Raw genomic sequence first — 24,073 nt, 5'->3', positions numbered from 1 at the left:
TGAAAAGCACCTTAACTCAAACTTGGCAAAGAAGCTACATGGGTAAACAAGAAAAGAAACATCAACTTAGCAAAAATCTTTACCAGCAAAGATCCCTATACAACATTATCTGAAAAGTACGCAATAAACGTGACATGAACAAATGGATTTGCCCGTAGATTTTTTATGTTTGTTTGTCTGCTTTTCCTAATTGTAAGGGGTACAGTTCCTTGGAAATCTGTATCACCAGAACATCAGAGACTCTGACATTATCTGTTTAGGACATAGTGATAAATATGGACAGAAAATGTTATAAGGAGAAATATAAGTGGAAGTAGTATATGAGCACAAGAAAACAAGATTTTAAAGTCAGTGTTTTCCAGCTAAGGTTTAGCAAACTGGAAAGAAATTGTATGGCCCTGATAAAGCCAAAGGAAAAGGCCCTACACAGTTGGGAAGCTATGAAGAGACCAGATTATTTTCTTTACAAAGACACAGAAATATTTATGGGTTATAAACTCTGACATAACAGTTATAATGAAAGGTAATGCAATTTGGCTATTGGGCAGCCTTATAAGGGAAGGCATGAAGGAAGAAGAAAAGGAAAGAAAAGAGAAAATGGAAGAGGGCAGGGGAGTGAAAAAAAGACATGAGAAATCCTGGCATAAAAGAGATGACTTTCTACATTTCACTAGAAATAGAGGTAATTCCAAGAAAGCAGTGTGTGTGCTGAATATGAACACTGTGTTTGGTGATTATTTGAATAAAGAGTGAAAAGAAAGCATGAAACTAAGGAATGGCAGAATTCTTACAGATCTTTAATCATCTTCCTTCTACTATTGATAATCAGAAAAGTTTAATTTTATCTATTTCATTATTTTTCCTTTAAAGTAACAATAATTGCACTTGTTTGTTCTTGTCTATAACACAGCTACAGGGAAATTCAAACTGGCTTCTTGTAAGCTAACTATGGCATTGAAAATTATAAAGAGCACAAGACAGAGACGTATGAACTCTGAATGCATGAGAACCAGTTCAGAGGCACTACAACCTTATGAAAACAACTGAACTGCATATTCACAAACTTAAGATGATACCTGTGCTCTGTATCAGAAGCTGGAGACATGATCCTAATATAATGCTGAAAATGTTGATTATTTAGGACTATCCAGAGATTAGATTTTGCTCCTGGAAAAAGCTAAAAGTGAACAAGTATTCAGATTTACTCTAAGTATTTTTTAAAGAATCTATTACTCAGAATCAAAAAATAATTTTTTTGACTTTCTGTGTTGAAGATTGAAGGAAGCAATTTAAAGATTCCTGACTCTTTTTTTAATCATTACATACGGCCATTTATTAACAGATTGCACTGGGTTTGGCTGGGACAGAGTTAATTCCTAGTAGCTCATATAGTGAGTGTTTTAGATTTGTGACCAAAACAGTGTTGATAACACACCAACATTTTAGCTACTGCTGAACAGTGCTTGCCCAGCATCAAGACCTCCTCTGTTTCTCATGCTGCCCCCCGCAGTGAGTAGGCAAGAGGCTGGGAGGGGACACAGCTGTAACAACTGACCTGAATTGACGGAAGAGACAGTTCATGCCATAGAGTGTCATGCTCAGCAATAAAATTGGGAGAGTTTTCTCAAAGTAGATGTTGCTTGGGAATCAACTGGGCATCAGTCTGCTGGTGGTGAGTAATTGCCTTTACATCACTGTATTTTTTTTATTTTTTTTTTCCCATCACTTATTAAACTGTCTTTATTTTGACCCATAATTCTGAGTTACTTTTTTTTCCTTGCTTTTGACATTCCTATTCTCTCCCTCATCCAGCTGGGGGGAGTGAGCAAGCACCTGGGTTGGGGGCTCATCTTCCAGCTGGGGTCAACCCATCACATAGATTAAGATCCTATAACATTCAGACTACTTCATAGTCATTTCATAGGCTATTCAGACTATTAAAAATATGCAGGACTAAAAGCAGTCTCAAAAAAATAGTCTAGTGCAAAATTTCCTGCTACTATTTTTCTTTTCTTTCTTTTGTCTTCTTCTATAACATGCCCTTCTGAATGTTCTTGAAAAAAATGGGGAATTTGCCTGAATAAGCAAGGGGAAAACTCAATAAAATAAATGCAGTTCTATGTTTATTAATCAACTACACAGATAGATGTAAGGACTAACCATAGATCAAAAACTTTGAACAGCTCACCAGTATGGCTGGCTTCCTCATAAGAACATGAGATTAAGATACACAAATGTGAGTACTGTCTGTGTCCCTTCTGTTTTATAGTGGTAAGGGCCTCAGATCTAACTAAAGTATAGAGCATTAGGAAGTTCATTTCAAAGGACAGGTAAGTGGATAAGTATAGAAATTCCAGAGGCAAGAATGACCACAAATCTGAAAAGACTGACAATTGATATGTTTTGATACAAAACAAGGCACCAGTCTTCAACAGCTAAAGAGAGAAGTGGAAAGACTTATCATATTAAATAGACTTGATTTCAACAGTTACCTCTCCTCTCCACCCCCCCTCCCCCACCTTTTTAGTTATTTGCTTAAAGAAGCATTAACTTTCACAGGACAAAGTATCTGATATTACTGCTTGCTAATCATGAAAGCGGATATTTAAGTAAATATTTAAAATTTCAGAATTGAATTATGATGTGATCAGTTTGTCAATTATTGTTATGATTTTTGCAATATTATTCATTACATGTCTCTAGATGTATTGAAAAGGAATTTTAATTTAGATACCAAAATCAGCCAACAAAACCCAAACCAAATCGAAACAAAACAGTGACGGTATGTTAATATTGTTTGTTAATTAACTAAGACTACCATACGCTTGCTGAAAACGCAAGTGATACAATCCACAAGTGATTGCAGACATCTACCCCAAAATGAGCTGAATCATGTAGAGGGCTTTTTTAACTATTGAGAATACATACATTTAGTATAAAGGTAGCTTTAGGATATTAGGAATGATATACAGATATATAAACAAGACATACATATGCATTTTTGGGAACCCCTACCAATCATGTAATTAATTTGTAATTATCATGTTCATCAGGATTTGCAAATAGTAGTATTAATACTGTACCAGTTTATCAAATTTGAAGCTATTAATCATTTAACAGAACCAGTAAATAAACAGAAATATGGAAAATATTTCTGCATTTGTAGAAAAGACTTGTTATAAAAATTGCTCCAGCACAACATCAAGCCCTATGGAATTCAGATAATGCCATCATTTGAGCAGTTCAGCTTTAAAAATTCAGTAACAAATATTTGTTTGCTATTTGAACATTACTTTTTCATTTATTAATTCTTAATTTCAAAATTTAATTTATTTATCTAGTCTTAAATTCAAATTCAGATTTGAAAGATAGTATCTTCATAAATTGAATAATAATAATATTATTAAAATATATCATTTATTTATCAAAATTCTGAATAAGAAGAGGAAAGATAACTTCTGATTCACTGGCAAATCATTTGGTTTAGCATTTATTATGATTGGCTACTCTGTTTCAGGATTCAGAACACTGGCCTTCTGTGTGTTCAGAAAGGGATTCTTGATAAATATTCTGGCAAGAATTCTGAATAATCTTGTTAACTACCTACATCTGCAATTGCTTATTTAATTTTATGCCATTGACCGGAACTATTTCCACAGTTTAACTAATGTTGAAGGGAAAATTATTGATTTCTACGAGTTTTACTTTTTTAAAGTATTACTTTCAGCTGAATGGCCCTTTTTCTTGTAGTAATGGAAAAGAGAACTGAATCTCTTGAGCTAGTTTACTTTTGCTATTTATTATAGGAAAACACTTCCATCACCTCTCTTTTTAAAGTAAAATGTGTAGAAATTCATTACCTTTCTTCCTAGCCCTTCTCTGAACTCCTACCAGCTCTACAGTATTTTTATGGAGATAGATTTGGAAACATTTCAGGTGAAACTACAAGTTACTGCAAGCAGTCTCCCAGTCTTCTATACAAATTACCATATCTTTTTTTTTTTTTGTTTTCAGTGATTCTTCAATCAATTTCTTAGGTTAAGGCCATTAATTTAGAATTCCTGAGAAAGATAACTGCAATGAGTTGTCTTTTTTTTTTTTGTCATGGTTTTTATCAGCCTTACATTTATTTTATCACACTGTTTATCTGTTCATTCATCTAGCTTATTATGTCTCTCAGGATCTTCAAAGTTTTCTTCTGGTTGTAACTATTCTAATCACAGAATCACAGAATCATTAAGGTTGGAAAAGACCTGTAAGATCATCAAGACCAACCATCAACCCAACACCACCATGCCCACTAAACCATGTCCCACAATGCCACATCCACATGTTCCTTGAACACCTCCAGTGATGGTGACTCCACCACTTCCCTGAGCAGCCTGTTCCAATGCTTCACCACTCTCTCCATAAAGAATCAACTGCTATCATAGAGGTCACTTTCAAATCAGTAATTAACATATTAAAGCAAGATAGAACTAATATAAAATTTGAAACATTAATTTAATTACATTATCAATTTTTAGCATTCATGCTCTTCACTTTGCTAACAAACTTTTTTTCTTACAGATTTTTTTTAACTAATGACAAATTCATAGAATCTCACACAGAAATCTCTTAAGTTTTATTGGAAAAAAGTGAGCTCTTCTTTATCCATTAAATCTCTGTAATCTAAATTATTATTTATTTTCACAGGACCTAGAGCACTGGGTGAATGGTGACATGAAATTCTGATCCATAAGGAAGACCATTTTAACTGATGGACTAAGCGTTTGCTATGTCTGCCCAGCATAAAAGAGGAAGATGAGAGAAGTGATAATTTACCTAGAGTTTTGGCCAGTTAAAAAATGTCCAGCTATGTACATGTGATGTTTTCCTAATATACAGAAGAGCACAATCTGTTATTTCCTCAGTTTGCAAAGAAAATAAAACCATACTGGGAATAGATCAGAAAGTACTAATACAAACTGAGAATTTTCAAATGTTGTCAGTATCATTAGTAGTTTGGACCTTTAGTTGGCCATTATTGTATGAATGGCATGATGATAAAATAGGTATAAAAGCTAGTTTCAGAAATATAGACAGTATTGTTTGTTTGTGTCTCTACTTGAAGAAATTACACAGAGAAAAATTACTAAATCTTAAATATTCTCAGTCTACTAGAAATCTAGTGTAGGTACGCATTTCCAAGAATCTCTACACCATGTCAAGCAGGCCTATCTCACATTTGGTAAATGTGCCTTCTGTTGCTGGTCTTGTTCTTTTGATTCAGTATGTGGCACCAGAAATACAGCAAAGACAGTAGAAGACCATCCTGTCATGACTCATTGAGAATCTGAAAGGGCTAGTTCATAGACTAGGTATATTGCCCTAGCTACCATATTTTTGTTTATTTTCTGTCTGTAAATTAAGGGTTACAACACATTTAAGTCACCTTTGCATTAAACTTCTGGTAAAACCTGTTAAGTTTAATTCTAAAAGAAATCAATGAGCTATGAATCTTGTCAAATTTTCAGGAAAAGAAAATAACAGATATGTATAACCAAAATAGAGAATGAATACACAAACCTATAAACATGAATTACCAAAATGAAGATTATTTTATTTAACTGCATAGCAAATTTCAAGCAATCTAAGGGATGTGACAACCCAAATCACACTGAATTTTAAGCACTGGAAACAAAAAAATTGGTGTAAAATACTGTTAATATATTAAATTCAGTCTCTTCCTGTTTAAGGAATTTTCACAAGATATTTATGATTCTATTTTTTCAAATTTTTAATTTAGTCAAGTTCAGGATTACTAGCAGTCCAACATATTGCAAAGCTCATTTGCAGCCAATGAATGACATATGAACACCACCAGAAAAATTCATTCTTATTGGTCCTAACCTCTGTGCTTCTTAAGAGTCTTAAACATCAGGAGCATGCAAACTAGGAACCAGTTGTAGATAACACCAATTGTTCTGACACCCTATTTATTCCCATACTCTTTCTGAAGGCCACAAACGCTGTCTCCCATCACGACTAGACCTAGATTAGGCTAGAACTGTGACCATCATGCAGGATTTCTTATTATGTGAATGGAAGCACTTTCATCATACGCTAACGAAGCACTTTGGTCACATTACCTGTGTCTACATTGCTAAATGCATCCACTCCTGGAAGACATCCCTGGCTCGCAAGCTAAATGGTGAAGTATGGTGTTCATCTACATTGCTCAGAGCTGAGTCTATCTAGAGAAGCCCAAGCATGTCTATATTGAATGCTTTTGCGTGTCCTCTAGGTTCTACATGGTGCCCCTGTGGTCCAAAAGCATAACTATATGTTTTTCTGTGTTCAGAATATCCAAAATTATTTAAGAACAGTGCTACATCCATAATACTAGTGGTTTTTTGTTGCATGAAGTTACACAAATGTGCAATATGACATGAAGATTAGCATGATGATATGACAGTGACTGAGGGTACAAAACAGGCTTTGGTTATGCATGTCAACAAATGTCCCTCCACTGTTAGGAGTTCTCCACTGGTAAACAGGACCAAGATTAGTGCAGTCTTACCCATATGGCCTACTGGAAGGGTATTCTGTAGTGAACTATTCTTATATCCACATGGTTTTGTTTCAAAGAAAACAAAATGGTTCATATATGAAGAGACCACAGAATGAGTTAAAAATTATGAAACTTGTACTGTCAAAGGACCAAGACACAGGTGATAGTAGGGAACTAAGATATGTAACAATGAACAGGTATTCATTATAAACATTTACTACGACAACAGAAATATCATGACCCACGGGACTCAACTTTATCCATCAAGAGGATATAGGATTATATTATATCTTATATACATTATATAGGATCAAGAACGCAGGCAAATTCGAGTTGGAAGGGACCTTAGCAGGTCTCTAGTCCAGGCTCCTGCTCAAAGAAGGCTCAACCCTGATGTTAGACCAGGTTGCTCAGGGCTTTAACCAGTTGGATCTTGAAAATCTCCAAGGATGAAGACTGCACAACCTCTTTGGGCAATATATTCCACTATTCAACATTTTCCTTGTGAAAAGTTTTCACTTATTTCCAGTCTGAAACTCTCTTATTTCAATTTATGCCTTTTCCTTTCAGCTTTCTGTCATAAACCACTGTGAAGAACCTTGCTCCACCCTCTTAATGATCTCTTCACAGCAATTGAAAACTGCTATTAGGTTCTTGTGAAGCTGTCTCTTCTTCAGGCTGAAAGGACACATTTCTCTCACCTTTTGCTACTGGATCAGTGCTCCAGCTTCCAACCATCTTGGTGGCCCGCCACCAAACTTGTTCCAGTTTATCTATGTCTTTCTTATATTGTATACTTGTATTGACAAGCTGAACACAAATACTATGAACAGTGATTGGTTCCCAATTGAGGAAAGTGTATATGAGATCAGAAGCATTAAATCTCATGAATCACTTTGGCAGAAAATGCCAAACATGAGCAGCAGTAACAATATGTAAATTTCTGAATCCAATAAAAGTGGTCAACGGGAATTTCTACTGTCCAGTTGTTTGAATTTCATTATTATAGTATATAAATTAAGTACAAAGTTGACAAAGGCTTAATATTTATGGGGAGGAAATGGCTGATTAAGTCATTCTAGTGGAGACTATCTTTCAAAGATAAGGAGAAAATACATTGACTGGAAAATAATTTACTCCTTGTGTTCCAGCTTTTCTCTTGTTTTTCCCCCCCAAACACACAAACATAAATATTATTTTCTATGTCATGAAAATTAAATAGCAATTTTTTTCATTTATGCTTCTGCACAAGTTGTTCTTTACTGATAATTTATCAATTCATTTTCAGTATACTAACACTTCCAAAAATTTATTAGTAAAATTTAACCTGTCTTCAAAACTGTGTATGCATTCTTTGTTATTGTTATGGTTAAAAATTCATCAACCTCAACACAAAAATAACTTTTATTTATACACTACACTGACTCAGCTTCTGAACCATTTCTTCTGTAGATACATACATAAATGTTGCTTATGCATACACCAAATTCAGAACTTTTGTTATACCAAGGTAAGCATAGGAATAGTTTGGACATGAAAATTGTGATCGCGTAATTAAAACTGGATAAAAGCAAGCACATAATCGATCAATAGCTATTATACAATCAGATTCTGAAAGAAAATTTTGTTTTACTATCATACAACTTATTATGATTAAAAAAAAGATTTCAAATGCACATTTATACAGATATTTTCATATATAAACCTTTCCATATAGCAAATACTCTTAAATTAATAAAAAAATATAGACATTTAAGTAACTATCGTACTTTTTAGAGATTTTGTTGTTGTTTTGACAGTTCTCAAGAAAACTGAAAATCAAGACATTTAGAAAGAATTCAGCTCAGACAACATTAGTCATTAAAAGTTAAGTTTCTAGTTAAAGCTACATATGTAGGCTAGCTCTCTCTGTGAGTGAGAGTTCTCTCCACAGTGAGTGGAGAGTGTTAGGAACCATCAGAAAGTGTTTCCTCTCAGTTATCTTAGCTATCATTTTAAAACCAGACCAGCTGTTCTGAGGATATTCTGAAAATATGGTTCTCTACTCTAACTTAAATAGGAATCCCAGGTTGACTGCTCTCCTATACATGGACCTAGTTCTACGAAGTATCTCTGGTCTGAGTGCTCTAACTACATTTACACAATTTTGTAATACCGGTATCACTTGGAAGCTTGCATTGACAAAAAAGAATCAGTTAGTAGGCATCTGAACTGGTAAATGCTGATTTAAATTTATACCCAGTGTTCCTAATCAAATTAGTTAATCAAAATAAGAAGAGTAAGCATTGTGCCCTCAATTTGAAATGCTTTCAAATATAGACTATGAAGTCCACTGATAGTTCTAATACTAAATATATTAAGAAAAGATTAAATAAATTTGACTAAGGAGATATGGAGAATATGAGAGTACATTAAAAAGTAAAAGGTGTATTACCATGCTTTTCCATGCTGTAAATCTGCAAATCCATGGACAATGACTACACATACAAGCAAATGAAAGCAGCTGACCACGTACCCACACACCTTGGCAGAGGTGCACTCCATACTCGTCGGCCACCACCAAGACAAATAATCTCTGAAGCTCCTTCTAAACGATATCCAGATGAACAGGAGAATGTCAGAATATCTCCCACTCCAAAATTAAAACCTATTCTGTTACCAAATTGCGGGATCCCAGGATCTTCACAGGGTTCAAGATTATACTCTGAAAACAAGAGAGCAAGTCAGTTTGTACGAGTGAGAACAACATGTTTTCTATCATCAGTCATATTTGCACTCTTGCACTCTAGTAATTTCTGGATATTTCCACCTGACTATCAATACAGATTTCAGATTTAAAACCAGAATGAATGCATGAATATTAAATTGGCGATTATATTACATTTAAAAGTAAGACAAATTAATACATTCACAATGTTTTTAAGATGCATAACTTAACATGCTTTATCACTCTTGTAAGAGCCATAAATGTCCCAGGTACATAAAACAAATGAAAACAATGGTGCAGCATAAAAGCCTAAATAAATGACAGTTGGGCTTATCTGAAATTTCACTAACTGAAATTAGACTAGTTCTGTTTCCTCCCCTCACTTTATAAGGTCTTACAGTTTACTGCCATCTTATTTATCACGTAGCAGAAATGTCTCTACAGAGGGACAGAGGTTTGCTTGCTTTGAAATTGTTGTGCTTAAGAAACAACTTACATAATTTTGTGATTCAGTAAATGTATTCATCAAAATCACTTCAATTTTAAACTTTTTTTTTTTCTCTTTACATAAAATACTGAAAAAAATCTTTTTTTTGGAGCCAGGTATTACAAGTATTTCCTTACCAGAGAAAGAAATATTAAATCCTTCATATGATATTGAAAAATCTGAAATAAAGCGCAGCTGAGCCCTGAAATTTCCATAGAGACCAGCATTGATTGGTGAAGGAAGCTCTGAACCAGTCAGACGTGCTAATGGCTGTGTGAAACTGCCATTCTCTGTTATTAGTAAGTAGTCATGATGATCCTCCAAATGAAAAGTGTAGAAGGTGAACTGCACTCCTATTAGAAAAAGTAGAATTATATTTACATATCACATTGTTAACATCAGTGTAATTAAGCCAAGGATTAAATTAATGCATTACATTATGAATCATGGTTCTGAAAATGAAGATAATAAATTTTTTCTAAAAATTAGTATCTTTCCTGATTTTAATATTAAAATATCTTCGCAGCAGGCCTTTTGGTTTTGTTGCTACCTTTCCCTTTTGCCTTTAGCTGCAAAATATGCTTGATTTATAGAATTGAAAGACATATGCTTGCATTTTTATGTAAAATCCAATGATGCACTATGTATGTTCAAAATGTAAAACTTTTTATGGCAAAATGGGAAAGGTAAACCTTATTTCTTATAGTCGTTGGTATCCTTGTATAGCAGCAGTGAAAGGAAAGGTTATAAAATATATGAGATTATATTCTCATGGCACATACAGTAACAGCAGCATTTCCTCCCAAAAAAAGGGAGGTCTCTTAATAGGATGTGGTATACATCAACAGGATGGGTTTTTTTAACCATAAGATACAAATCACACATGTAGAAAGGAAGATATATCCTGGAACACAATAGCCATAAAAAGACTTAAAGGTCAAGACATACATACAATTAAATTACTTTCTCTGCATTTCTGTAACTGAGTTAGACCATGATCTTTGGGTAGAATGCACAGAAAAGTCAAGAAAAAGAAACAGGAGAAGACAATAACTAGCTTAAGTGATTATTGAGACCTCTAGTGTAATAACATTTTCAGTTTTATCATAAAAAGTTATAAACAAATGATTCAGGTTCTGTAAAATATATCTAATGATATAATGCTTTGGAAGATCCATTCCTCTGATTGAAGATTAACGTAGTGTATGAAGATTAACGATCTTCAGGTAGTGTCATGGACCACAGATTTTTAATAGTGATCGTAATTTAATCAAAAAGCAAACAAATACTTCCCCTTCCTACTTCCGCCCACTCCCCAAGAATTTCCCAAACAGGGTAACAAAATCCAAGTCTGAAGCTAGGTATACTGTGCTTGACTCAGTTGTCTAAACATAGAAACTTCATGCCACTCTACTTGTTGGAGGCTATCTTTTCTAGACTTCACGTGCAGTTTTAGAAGCTCTCAGTACAATTCTCCTGTATTTTTTTTTACGATACATTGGATCCCTGAAGTTGTCTCAAATGTCATTAGATGTTTATGTTAATGCAACTCAATCACACCTAGTAAATACAGTTTGTAAGGGTGTCTGGAATGTAAGGACACTTGGTTTATGAGGATACCTAGTCAAGGACTTTGGCTATAGAAAGCAAAGACAAGAAATAAGGGAAGTAATAAATTATATACACACATACACAACTTTAATGATCAGGATTTAGCAGAGACACTAACAAAGACCAGAACTCTTACGTTTCAGACTGATTGAATGACTGACTGAATGACTGAATTCAGGCCATTGAATGTATCACTGTAATCTTGTAGCAGTTCAACCAGAACTTAGTAACTGATTAGAATGGGGTAAATAAGATTATCTTGGGTCTCATGGAAATTAGAAATTTACCATGGAGTACTTGAGGGAATTTGTGAGATTATGTAAAGCTTAATATGAGATTTTAAAATGATATTTGGAGACTGCAAAACTTCATGTGGGATGTTCAGGGCCAAAAGCACGTAAAGGGAGGGATAAGGGACAAAAAGTGTGGGAAAATCGTAGAATCATAGAATCATAGAATGGTTCAAGTTGGAAGGGACCTTAAAGATCATCTAGTTCCAACCCTCCTGCCGTGGGCAGGGACACCTTTCACGAGACCAGGGTGCTCAAAGCTCCATCCAACCTGGCCTTGAACACTTCCAGGGAGGGGGCATCCACAACTTCTCTGGGCAACCTGTTCCAGTGCCTCACCACCCTCATGGTGAAGAATTTCTTCCTAATATCTAATCTAAAACTACCCTCTTTCAGCTTAAAGCCATTACCCCTTGTCCTATGACTACATGCCCTTGTAAAAAGTCCCACTCCAGCTTTTTTGTAGGACCCCTTCAGGTAATAGAAGGTTGCTAGAAGGTATTTCTTTTATTCCTTTTTCTGCATTCTTTCCAGTGTTACAGATGCAATTCTCCTTTTTGTGTTCTTATCACTTCACCCTATTTATATTCAATTTCTCTTTCCCTAGCTCTTTCCACTCATAGTACAAGACTACTATGCAGTCACTCCCATATTTAAAATAAAATACCAAAAAAAATCTACAAGTTTGACCCATATCTCTCATCTAGTCCCAAAACCTTTCACCTGAAAGCAAGTAGGACACACTATTTCAAGGAAATTTTGCTACCTGGAATTCCCAACTTCCAACTGTGTGCATTTTCTAACCTCTCCTGCGTGTCTTATATTCTTTTGAAATAACTCTTACTAAGATCCTTTCTCAGAGAAAAATTAAAACCAGTATTTCTTGTTTATCCCAAAATCTGCCTTCAACAAATAACCATCCTTTTCTTAAAAGTCTCCTGTCCCTCAGCTTCTGTGATTCTGTGATTATATAATTCTTTCTTACCTGTCTAATTGTTCTCTTATTGGGTTCTCTTATTTATTATTTTTTACCCTCTACATTTATTTCTAAACTATATTATTTATTCAATCCATAAATGCATATTAAACTGCGATTTATATGCTGCTACCCTGAAAATGTGTCTCGGTAAGCTGAAACAGTTTCTTTTCTTCAAAATAATAGGACTTTCCTTTCTGACATTTCCTTGTCAACAGTTAGTCATAATGTAAAATTCAGCATAATGAGCAATCTTTTAAACAATTCCTCTCTCATTAACTTCATTTCTTTTTTATGCCATAATATGAATAACATCTTCACTTAAGTCTTCACTTCAAATTCTTCTGTTGATACCATGTCTAAATATCAATGACTACTTCTAGCTAATCTCTTTCTAAGATAAAGCATTTCCTCCTCAACACATAAAAAGCATTCATCCTCTTTCACCTGTACGAATTAATGTGCACAGATCCAACTATCCATTACTTGGACTATAAACTTTTAGGGACCTTCTGTTCTGTGGAAAGAACTAGGGCCTAGTCCACATCTGAAATTCTAGGAATTACTACAGTAAAAATAAACAAAAACCAGCAACGTAATTCCTAGTTCATTGCTGAGAACCTAGATCTACATATATAGCACAGAATACTGGACTTAGATATCAAAAAAAAAGGTGGAAAAAGAAAAAGGATTTATTTACCTTTTCCATGGGTAACATCTACAGTCCATGTACAATTCAGTGAATTTGGATACAGATCAGGATAACCAGGGGATAAAATTGTTCCACTAGGTCCTCTAACATCTCCACCACATAAAGCTAGAAATAACGAAGAAAATAATAATAAAATAATTAATATAAAACTTACAGATTAGAGAAAATATAAGAAAACATTTTTTTAAAAAAATCTGGCTTTAAATTGACTTAAAAATAGTTGATCAAACGATTCAGCAATTCCATAACTACAGATCACTTTAACACAATATGAAAAGAAATATAATCAATGAATAATTAACATGCTTTGTAATAGGTACTAAGGAAATGAAAAGCGAGTTTTCTTAGCTGTTTTTTCACATTTTCTTGAGACTGTGAAAGTCACAAGTTCAGCAGGAAGACGAAGGCAGAAGAAGATACAGAGCCAAATAATATCACTTTAGCCAGAAGCTAAGGCTGGAGAGTTAAAATGGCATAGAGTGGATCTTGCTATTGAAGACTTACTGACTGAAAATATTGTTGCAGGGAAGCATGACATCCTTTCTGGTATCTAATTATTGGATACACATCCATATCTATAGTGCAAGTGATAATGACAATTGCTAATGTAAGAATAAGTCTTTCTATAGTATTAAGAGTGACTTTGTTAAGTAATCAGTAATTGCGCAATATAAAAATTAAATTACAGATTGAATTAATACAAATTAAAAAAAAAAGAAATCTTACAACACTGGCATAAATATCTTCACAATTCACCATTACATTTTAATGGTGAATTTTTCATTCCACAGCTTTTGAAATACTAAATGAATCGAGTACTTTTTAGTAGTGAAAAGGCTCTTATACCTTAAAATTATCTTTTATCAATAACAGTGATTAAGACTCAGTACCAAGCAAAGCTATTACATCATAGTTCTCTGAATATAGATTATGTCAGAAGGGCATACATTATAAAACAAATGAGTATTTCTACTTTTTTTTTTGCTTCAAGACTAAAAACATCTTTTTCTTTTATTTTTCTTAGCCTAATTACATGCATTACCAAAATTATTCTGTAGAAATGTTCCAGGATACAAAAAAACTGTAAACTATGTTACTGCCATCAGATTTAAGTCAAATAATATAGACTGGTTTAGGAAAGTTGATTGCAGTTCTTAATATAAGCAGCTCTTCCAAATTAATTAACACAAACTTTCCCTTTTCAGCCTTAAATAGTCAAGCTCTCAACCACTGTCCTTTCAGATTTTTATTTGTATCAACCACAATTTCTCCGAGACAGCACCTTAACCTAAGCCAGTATTCAGCACTCCAATTTTTAACAGTAAGGTTTTCTATTTAGCAGACGCTAAAGCCATTGAAAGGCAGTTTGGGAGATAGGTAAATGGCTGCAATTGTCTGCAATTCCAGTTGATAAAACTATCAATCCATCTTCCCCTTGTTGTATAAGCCGTTGCTCACCTCTTGCTCATGTCTGTGCTTCCCAACCTGCTGCCACAGCAGTGAGGGTGAGGGAAGGAGCCTGTCACAGGCTGAAGGAGCAATATCTCTTTCTGAGAGAGGCTGCCCTGCCTTCCCTAGCTGGTTTACCCTGCTCCTGCTCTTCCTGTAATGTCAGCAGCAGCTACCAACGTAGCACTCAACAGTATGAATCGTAAAGGTGGGAAAAGTTTGGCCTTTCAATATATTAACAGTGCTCAAACAACATCTTCACACTTCTTCAGGAGAAAGGTGTTGTATTTGTTACATCCTGCCATTTATTCTACTATACCTTGCTTTTTATTCTACTTATGACAATTTCTGCTACACATTGATGGGGTAAATCATGAAAGGTATACCTCTCTTTGCTTTTGCTATTAGTGCTATTTATTTGAGAATGAATATGTTGACCAGTCACGATTTTCTGCTTGTAGAAGTACATTCAAAACTGATTTGAGGACAAGACATACAGTGAATCTAGAGAGTATCCAGAATGTACCTTCTCTCTTACCCTGTACCTAAGCAGACATTTGTCTCAAGGAAATCCACGCATTTTTCAGATATTTCAGTAGCACTGTGGAATGTTTTCATAAAGGTCAATAATTTTTCATAATGAGGTTACATGCCATCACTATCTTTAAGGTACTGAATAAAAAGAAGCATACATGCAATTACAGTTTTCTTATAAAGCAGAAATGGAACTTCATCCTATATCCCAGGATGAAGATCACCCTGCTTTACCTAGCTAAATTTGTTTGATTGTTCTAACTAACGACATTTCTGTTCTAAACATATATCTTTGGCTGGGTAGCCTCATGATTTCTTTCTGTGTGCTATTTCTCTTGCCAAATTTCTAGCCTTTTTGGCCTAGTTGTAAGCTGGAAATTTGCAGATCCAGTAGCATAGGCTGAAATAGGACATTCTAGGACCACAACTGCCCAATCTCATTATTGTTGCCACAGGGGAATAACCTATCAGCACACTAATTTTCCTACTCACTTCTCTGATGAAGAGACAAGGAAGGTAACCACTGTCCACTTATCACCTGATCTTGCTATATTTAGACATTAGTAAAACAGAATCAGGGCTATAACAGCATGTTACTGGAGCTTTTGATGGTAACTACCTACTTTGCCCATAACTTAAGTCAGCCCTATTAAATGAGAAAATGCAATGAGTTTTTATAAACATGGGAAACAGCCCCCCAAAATAATGTATTTTATGGTCAGTGTTTGGAAAACCTTTTATGAATGCAAATGGTGACAAAACATCTATGACATGCCATCAGGCACTCAATGTAACACTGTGAAGGCTAGCAGATGGCAAAAAAAGGCATCAAGGGACCAGCATTTTATAAAACAAAGCCAAGTTGACAGATCTGAAGTATAAAATGTGCACTGGTCCTGATAAGATGGCAAACGGCCCAAGCATATAGTATCACTACTAGTATCTGACTTGTTTTCAGAGTGCAAAGGAAAACAGAAACACATGAAAATAAAACTAGCAAAAGATTAACTCCACACATTTTTCCAGATTCTACAAGGAACCTTTCTTTCACTTTATCTGATTATACAGAGGTGGAGGCTAGGACAGACTAAAAGTAGAATGAATGCATAAGAAAAAAAATGAAACACTAGCTTCTAATGTTCTAATGTAGAAAATGCAATATTGTGTTGCTAACACACTAATTAATAATTTTTTTGTTAGGCCAGCAGAGAAGCTGAATCAAGACATGCCTAATTTTTTTTCCCTCCATTACTATGTTTTCAGAAAAGTGAAAAACAACAAAAAATAAAGAGAAAAAAAATAAAGAGAACAAAAAATAAAGATAACAAAATATAGAAGTGACTGTATGAAATACAGATAGGTGCCTGGATGTAGAGTATAAAGTACCTCTACAGCACCGTGGTGATCAAAAATGACGTGACAACTTAAGAAGAAAGTTTTGGATAACTGTGAATGAAGATTAAAATTTAACAGTGGAGTTCAGCGGCTAAGCCAGTTGTTTAGGTGAAATAAATTCTAAGAGTGTTAGGTTGATTACTTACACTTTCTTTTGTTGCAAATGATCGTAACTGCATTCATAGAATCATAGAATTTTTTAGGTTGGAAAAGACCTTTAACATCATCAAGTCCAACCGTAAACCTAACCCTGCTAAGTCCACCACTAAACCATGTCCCTAAGCGCCTCATCCACACGTCTTTTAAATAACTCCAGGGATGGTGACTACACCACCTCCTGGGCAGCCTGTTCCGGTGTCTGACAACCTTTTCAGTGAAGAAGGTTTTCCCAATATCCAGCCTAAACCTCCCCTGGCGCAACTTGAGGCCATTTCCTTTTGTCCTATCTCTTGTCACTTGGGAGAACAGACCAACACCCACCTCTCTAGCAATAAGGTCTCTCCTGAGCCTCCTCTTCTCCAGGCTAAAAAACCCCAGCTCTCTCAGCCGCTCCTCATAAGGCTTGTGCTCCAGACCCCTCACCAGCTTTGCCACCCTTCTCTGGACACGCTCCAGCACCTCAATGTCCTTCTTGGAGTGAGGGGCCCAAAACTGAACACAGGATTCGAGGTGCGGCCTCACCAGTGCCAAGTCCGGGGGGACAATCACTTCCCTACTCCTGCTGGCCACACTATTTCTGATACAGGCCAGGATGCTGTTGGCCTTCTTGTCCACCTGGGCACACTGCTGGCTCATCTTCAGCCGGCTGTCAATGAACACCCCCAGGTCCTTTTCTGCGGGGGAGCTTTCCAGCCACTCGTCCCCAAGCCTGTAGCGTTGTCTGGGGTTGTTGTGACCAAAGTGCAGGACGCAGCACTTGGCCTTGTTGAACCTCATACAATTGGCCTCGGCCCATCGATCCAGCCTGTCCAGATCCCTCTGAAGAGCCTTCCTACCCTCAGGTAGATCAACAGTCCTGCCCAACTTGGTGTCTGGGATCTGCAAACTTACTGAGGGAGCACTCAATCCCCTCATCCAGATCGTTGATAAAGATATTAAACAAAACTGGCCCCAGTACTGAGCCCTGAGGAACACCACTTGTGACCAGCCACCAGCTGGATTTCACTCCATTCACCACAACTCTTTGGGCCCGGCCATCCAGCCAGTTTTGCTCAGTAACATGATCAGTCATAAGGAAGAGTGACAGCAAGGAAGCCTAGCTTAGAAATTTGCCTTGTATAGTTTGAAAGTAATTTTTGGCCCAAACAATTTTAGAACCTTTATTCAGGCTACTCCTAAGTGTCTCAGTGGGAGACATGCAGGCCATGCTTCATCCCTGAAATACATGAATAGTTATAATGAAAGCACTTGACTTGTGTCGTTCATAAAATTATCAAGTTCCATTTCAGGCCATATTTCCTGCTACTATAAAACTGTTATAGAAAATCAATCTTCCAATACTAGAAATAGTCTCATGATTTCTAGCCTAAATTTATTTTTACCCATTTGTTCTTCTGCTAAACTGTTATGTTCTTTTCTCTCTTGGGGACTCACTTTGCAGGGCTGGCAAAGCACATTAGTATCTCTGGCTTTGGTTCAGTTAAATGAGACAGGTTTTTTTAATCTACTTCTGTAAGATACATTTTCCATCTCTGTGACCATTGCATTACCAATTGCATGTACTTACCTGCCTTTCTTGTCACAGCAACTGTGCTACACAAACATATTGCTCGGACAATTCACATTAGATTGTGGCAGCAGCTAATAAGCAAGGAAGGTAACATTTTTGTTCATAGATTTTTTTTTCCTTTTTTTTCACATGTCCTCTGTTCTATTTTTAACATATTTATATTTTACTGCAAAAGTCAGTCTGTATAATCTCTTCCTGCAGAGGTCAGCCTGTAGAGCTAGCTTAACACTTGTTCACAAAAAAGCCTCTCACATTTTAAATTCTGCTTTTTATATGATGAAATAAAACTCAATAACCACTAATTATATTCTCTATCATCCAAGGTCTTTGAATAAGGTTTACTACCTGTTTAAAACTGATTTATTTTGATGTAACACAAGTCAGTCTCAGAGTTAGGAAGGGTGTAGCAATAATATGAAGTTATCAAGAAAACTGGATGTGAGAAGAAGGGGGTCACCAAATCCAAGAAGGACAGAAAACTATCAAGAGAATGTATTTGTTATTTTAGTAAAACAAGAGAAAATAATATACACACATATATACACATAGATCTATGTATATGGTGTTCGCTAGCAATGCAGTAAAAAAAAGCCATATAATTTATGTCAGGTTTTTAGCCTGACTGAAGATGGTGATATCTGGGAAACTAACAACATCTTCCACATCTTCAAATTATATCACCTACCATTTTGATATGTAAAGATTTTTCAAGAGACTAGCCATAGGTCACCAACCACAACTCAGAAACTAACATACAATGATGTATCTCAATTTTCTCAAAAAAGAGAAAATACACATAAGAAGAACAGAAGCCTTCAAAAAAAAATTTACTTTTTTCAGTAAGGTCAGCTTGCTGCAAGTACAAATAATTGAAAATTATTTGTTTTCAAAGGTCATAGGAAGAGAAAACACACATTTATAATTGGTTAGTAAGAATTAGTAGTTTTACAAATGGTTTCAGGCATCACTGAGAAAGACTAGTAACACATGTTAGTTCAGAAAGAATCACAGACTGAAAAGAAGATAAATGTGTTTATAGATAGATGTATACATAAATATAAGTACAAGTATATATGTGCATGTGCTGCACATAGATAAAGAGGCCCCATTACATTCATTTGCTTAATTAACTCTAACTTCCAACTAAATATCTAATTCTAATGTGATTTTAATTTACTGTGTTATTTGATAATAGAAGGGTAATACATATATAGTTAAAAATTATTGAAACAGTAAATTTTAATTTGAATTTTATATACTGTGCTTCATAGATCAAGCAACTTCAGCATTTGTCTTCCCTAATTACAGAAAATGTAATGTGCCTTAAAATGGGATGCAGTCAAGTAGTAACAAGTAAATAACAATACGGACAACAAATTATTATAATCAGCTTCCAGAAAGAAACCTTGGACTTGAGTTAGATTACACAAGAGACTAACCTACTGGAAACTAGTGCAGCCTAGATTACTCACAACATAAACTGTTGTATTTTTACCTTCTTGTTTAAATTTAAACTAGACTAAGCCTTGCTATCCATTTCCAATTCTGGCATCTACCACAGTGAATATTTGCAGCAAATTTTTTAATAGTTGTATTTTAATAAAAGTATTGGGTTTAGCTTAGAGATGTCTTAACAGAAATGACATAACACCTCTGCCGTATTACCTGGGTATGTTCCTCATGGTACTGCACAAGTCACATTTGCTAATTCATTTGGACACCTAGGTGTTTCCAATACAAACATTAAATGTCTTCCATCTTGCTTGAATATTTTTCTTGCTATTTATTAACTTTCTTAAGTAAATAAAGATCAAGTGGAATGATAATAGTTATTCTTAATTCAAATAATGAATAAGATTTATTATGTATTAGTATTCAGTTTCATGTTATGATGAAGGGAATAAAAAGCACTTTACACTTTTAATTAGGTATCTGACTTTTACATTAATTTTCCTGTCATTTTTAATGGGATTAATACAATACTTCATATACTGGGTAGAATAGGTTTTCTCACATATACTCAAAGCTTAAAAGCAAAATTCTATTATAATATTCAAACAGAAAGGACATGACTAAATTTTGTGTTATATGTTAAGCACTGGGAGGAGATTACAGTCAAGAAATTCAGGAGTGTCCAGACAGATACGGACCTAGTGAATCATATGTAGATGTTAGATAGGAATGGTGTAGATGTAATACAAGTAATATTTTCTAGGCAAAGCTCAAAATCATCTATTTTCTTTCTCTTAAGCATGACTATTTTCTGAAGGCCTGTACATATTCTTATTTGAAAAGAATGGTTGTTATATATTTGGGTGTTTGTTTTCCTAGGTAATGTGTCCCATGTTTATGACATATAGACTGAACCACATCTTCATATGAAACATTTAAAAATAAATAAATGTACACAGTAATATTGATCATTTTTCTCTGGTCTGTGTGGATAAAAGCTGTTCATCCATGAATCAAAGAAGGAAAAAAAAGTAGCAAAAGTCTAGGACTTGATCAGTGCCACCTCTTTTGAAAAGAAATTAAAAAGTGTTTTGCCAAGACAGCTATCCAGGAATTGGTCGTACTTAACAACACTAAAGTTAAAAATTAAAAGTATCTACATAACAGTTTACAGGCTAATTCATTTATTGAAAAGAGACTGATGGTTTGGTAAAGATCATAGGTTTTACTTTTCGTTCTTTGAAGAAGACTTAATTTTATGGTTGTATAACTTATTTTAACACAGTGGAGTTGCTGTCTTGAAAACTGTAAAGCAATTCAAGTACTGTGTAAATTCAAGTAGCTTTCACCACAGTGAAAAGATGAGAGGTAATGGATGTAACTGGAAGATGGGAAGTTCTCAGTAGATGTTAAGAATATCTATTGCGTGGTCAAATAATGGCACAGGTTGCTCAGAAAAGAAATGGAATCTCCCCCCTTGGAGACAAAACGCAGTTGTGTAGGATCCTGAGCACCCTGATCTAACATTCAGATTGGACCCTGCCGTGGTTTAAGCCCAGCCAGCAACTAAGCACCACAAAACCGCTCGCTCACTCCCCCCCCCACCCCAGTGGCGTGGGGGAGAGAATCAGAAAAGTGAGAAAGCTCGTGGGTTGAAATAAGAACCCTTCAATGAATGAAATAAAATAATAATAATAATGATAATAATAAATTGTAATGAAAAGCAGAATAACAAAAATAAAGATAAATAAAACCCAAGAAAGCCAAGTGATGCAAATGAAAACAATTGCTCACCACCCTCCGACCGATGCCCAGCCTGTCCCCAAGCAGCGGTCCCCCGGCCAGCTTTCCCCCTAGTTTATATACTGAGCATGACATCATATGGTATGGAACATCCCTTTGGTCAGTTGGGGTCAGCTGTCCTGGCTGTGTCCCCTCCCAACTTCTTGTGCACCCCCAGCCTACTCGCTGGTGGGGTGGTGTGAGAAGCAGAAGAGGCCTTGACTCTGTGTAAGCACTGCTCAGCAGTAACTAAAACATCCCTGCTTTATCAACACTGTTTGCAGCACAAATCCAAAACACAGACCTATACTAGCTACTATGAAGAAAATTAACTCTACCCCAGCCAAAAGCAGCACATACCCTCTTTTTGGGGTATGGGTTTGGACTAGCTGACATTCTGAGGTTCCTTTCAGCTATAACTGTTCTATGATTCTGAAAATATTTTCTTTAAATATTTGTCTTGAAAGAACAGAAATAGATTCTACTGTCCTCAAAGGTCAGAGAGCTCTAAATTGTTGGGGTTTTTTTTCAGGAATGCTTTGCTGTACTTCTGTATATATAAAACTCTGTCTGTGTATGTATGCACACACACACACACACAGAGAACACATATGTGCACTGAAGAATATTGTGCACGCCTTATCTATATAGATATACATAAAAATCAAAACTAAGGAAATTACCTATGAAATCCTTCATGCCTATCAATTATTCAAATATGAATGAATTATACAGCTTGTTCATTTTTAACCCATCATGCTCAGCATTGTCTAAATATTCCTTTAGATAATCAGTGTGACTTCCCAGATAAACTTCTTGTGATGCTTATCTATGTAACATCCAAACACCTCATGAAAAAATCAGTTTACACTCCTTCAAAGAATAGAATCACAGTCAACACAATCTTCTACTTTGAGGAAGAACTGGTTCTAAGAAGCCTATTTTTTTTTCCTTTTCTACAACATTCTCTTCCTCCAAAACAGTTACACCCCTGAGTTGTCATGATATGTCTGCACAATTATGATCTGTCTGCATATCGCTACATGATGTAATTATCAAAAAGAGATGCAATTATCAAAAAGATACCCAGAAAGAACTCTGCTCCTCATAAACTGTCAGAGTAATATATTGAATAAGCAGGAACAGTGACCAATGTGTTTATTAGTGGCATGATTAATACAAACCCATACTCGCAGTTTATGCAAAGAACAGCCCATTTAGCAAATACCCTTTTTTCCCTGGGTGTGCAAAGACTCTGGGTACTATTTAAAAACATTCCACCAGAGAAAAAATTCAGCAATGAAATTAAAATTAGTTCAACCATGAATTGATTAAATTTACTAGAATAAATGTACTCAATCCTGCCTTTAGAGCATATTTATTCAATGGACAATTGCCATTTAGCAATGTGCTCTGGAGAAAAAAAAGATCTCATTTACTTAATGAATTGCATGCTAGTTCAGCATCTTGAGGAAGAAATCAAAATATGTAAGTTTATTTCACAGCAGAGCACAGTATTTGTAGGGAGTGTGTTAACACTGTTCGTTTTAGATGGTTACCATCTAGTGCCTATCACCATAAGAAAACACATCTTATGTTTATGGCCTATTCAGCAAAATATAGTCTATTTGACTGTGAGCTGTGGGAACCCTGCAATTCTTCATTCCAAGAAGCTGACTGAGAAGCAGAATCCTTTAGGAAATGGGCTTGCTGAACTGCAGAGTGCCATTTTCAGGAAAGTGATTATTCATGCCCCACTCTACCACCACAAATTTTGAGTATCATCATATGCTGACATGTTCAACCTATTGAAATATAAAACCCAAAAGATTTGCTAACTAAATAAAGTGAAGGCCAAGAAAAGCCCTACCATTTTTTAAAGAAAAAAATACAGTGAAAAGAATATATTTCCATATGTCAAATCAAACATGATTCAGTTAACTTTTTTGTTAGTCTTCATTGAGATTCAGCTTTTTCTTTCTAACTGAGTGTCCTGAGACACTAAGAACTGTTTTAGAAAAAGATAATATCATGTGCATTATGTAGCTCATAGAAGTTCAGTAGATATTTTTTGTTAAATACTACTCTAGAATTAAGTGGGTACATTATTCCTGATAACATTTTTATCATCAGAAATTCATGTACCACGCTCAAAGGAAAAAAATTATTTTGAGAGGAAAACATCTCAAATACACAACTTAATAAACATTCCAATATACTTTCTTAATATTAAATATAATTGACATCACCCTAACTGGGAAAACAGATTAAAATGAACAATTCAGATAACAAGAGATGACTGAAACTATTAGATAATTTTTCAAGCAGACTTTTTTAATGATATGGTGGAGACTCCAAAATGTATAACATGTTACTCGATACCATTTTTGTCTGGT

The 24,073-nt window shown here is 35.1% G+C and overlaps 1 protein-coding gene across 3 annotated transcripts in view; it reads right to left on the bottom strand.

Annotated features, from left to right (window-relative positions):
• Window positions 1–24,073, bottom strand: part of CSMD3 (CUB and Sushi multiple domains 3) — a 731,455-nt gene that overhangs the window by 272,028 nt on the left and 435,354 nt on the right. For all 3 annotated transcript variants that reach the window (XM_059815714.1, XM_059815715.1, XM_059815716.1), the window contains 3 exons: window positions 13,325–13,441; window positions 9,885–10,100; window positions 9,069–9,257 (listed from right to left, as the gene is read on the bottom strand). In XM_059815714.1, coding sequence (XP_059671697.1) covers window positions 9,069–9,257; window positions 9,885–10,100; window positions 13,325–13,441 — 522 coding nt within the window. The remainder of the gene's footprint in view (window positions 1–9,068; window positions 9,258–9,884; window positions 10,101–13,324; window positions 13,442–24,073) is intronic.

The sequence above is a fragment of the Gavia stellata genome, chromosome 3 (genome assembly GCF_030936135.1).
Source record: "Gavia stellata isolate bGavSte3 chromosome 3, bGavSte3.hap2, whole genome shotgun sequence".
Classification (NCBI taxonomy): domain Eukaryota; kingdom Metazoa; phylum Chordata; class Aves; order Gaviiformes; family Gaviidae; genus Gavia; species Gavia stellata.
The sequence above is the reverse complement of the archived record's forward strand: the minus strand, read 5'-3'. Positions and strand labels throughout refer to the sequence as shown.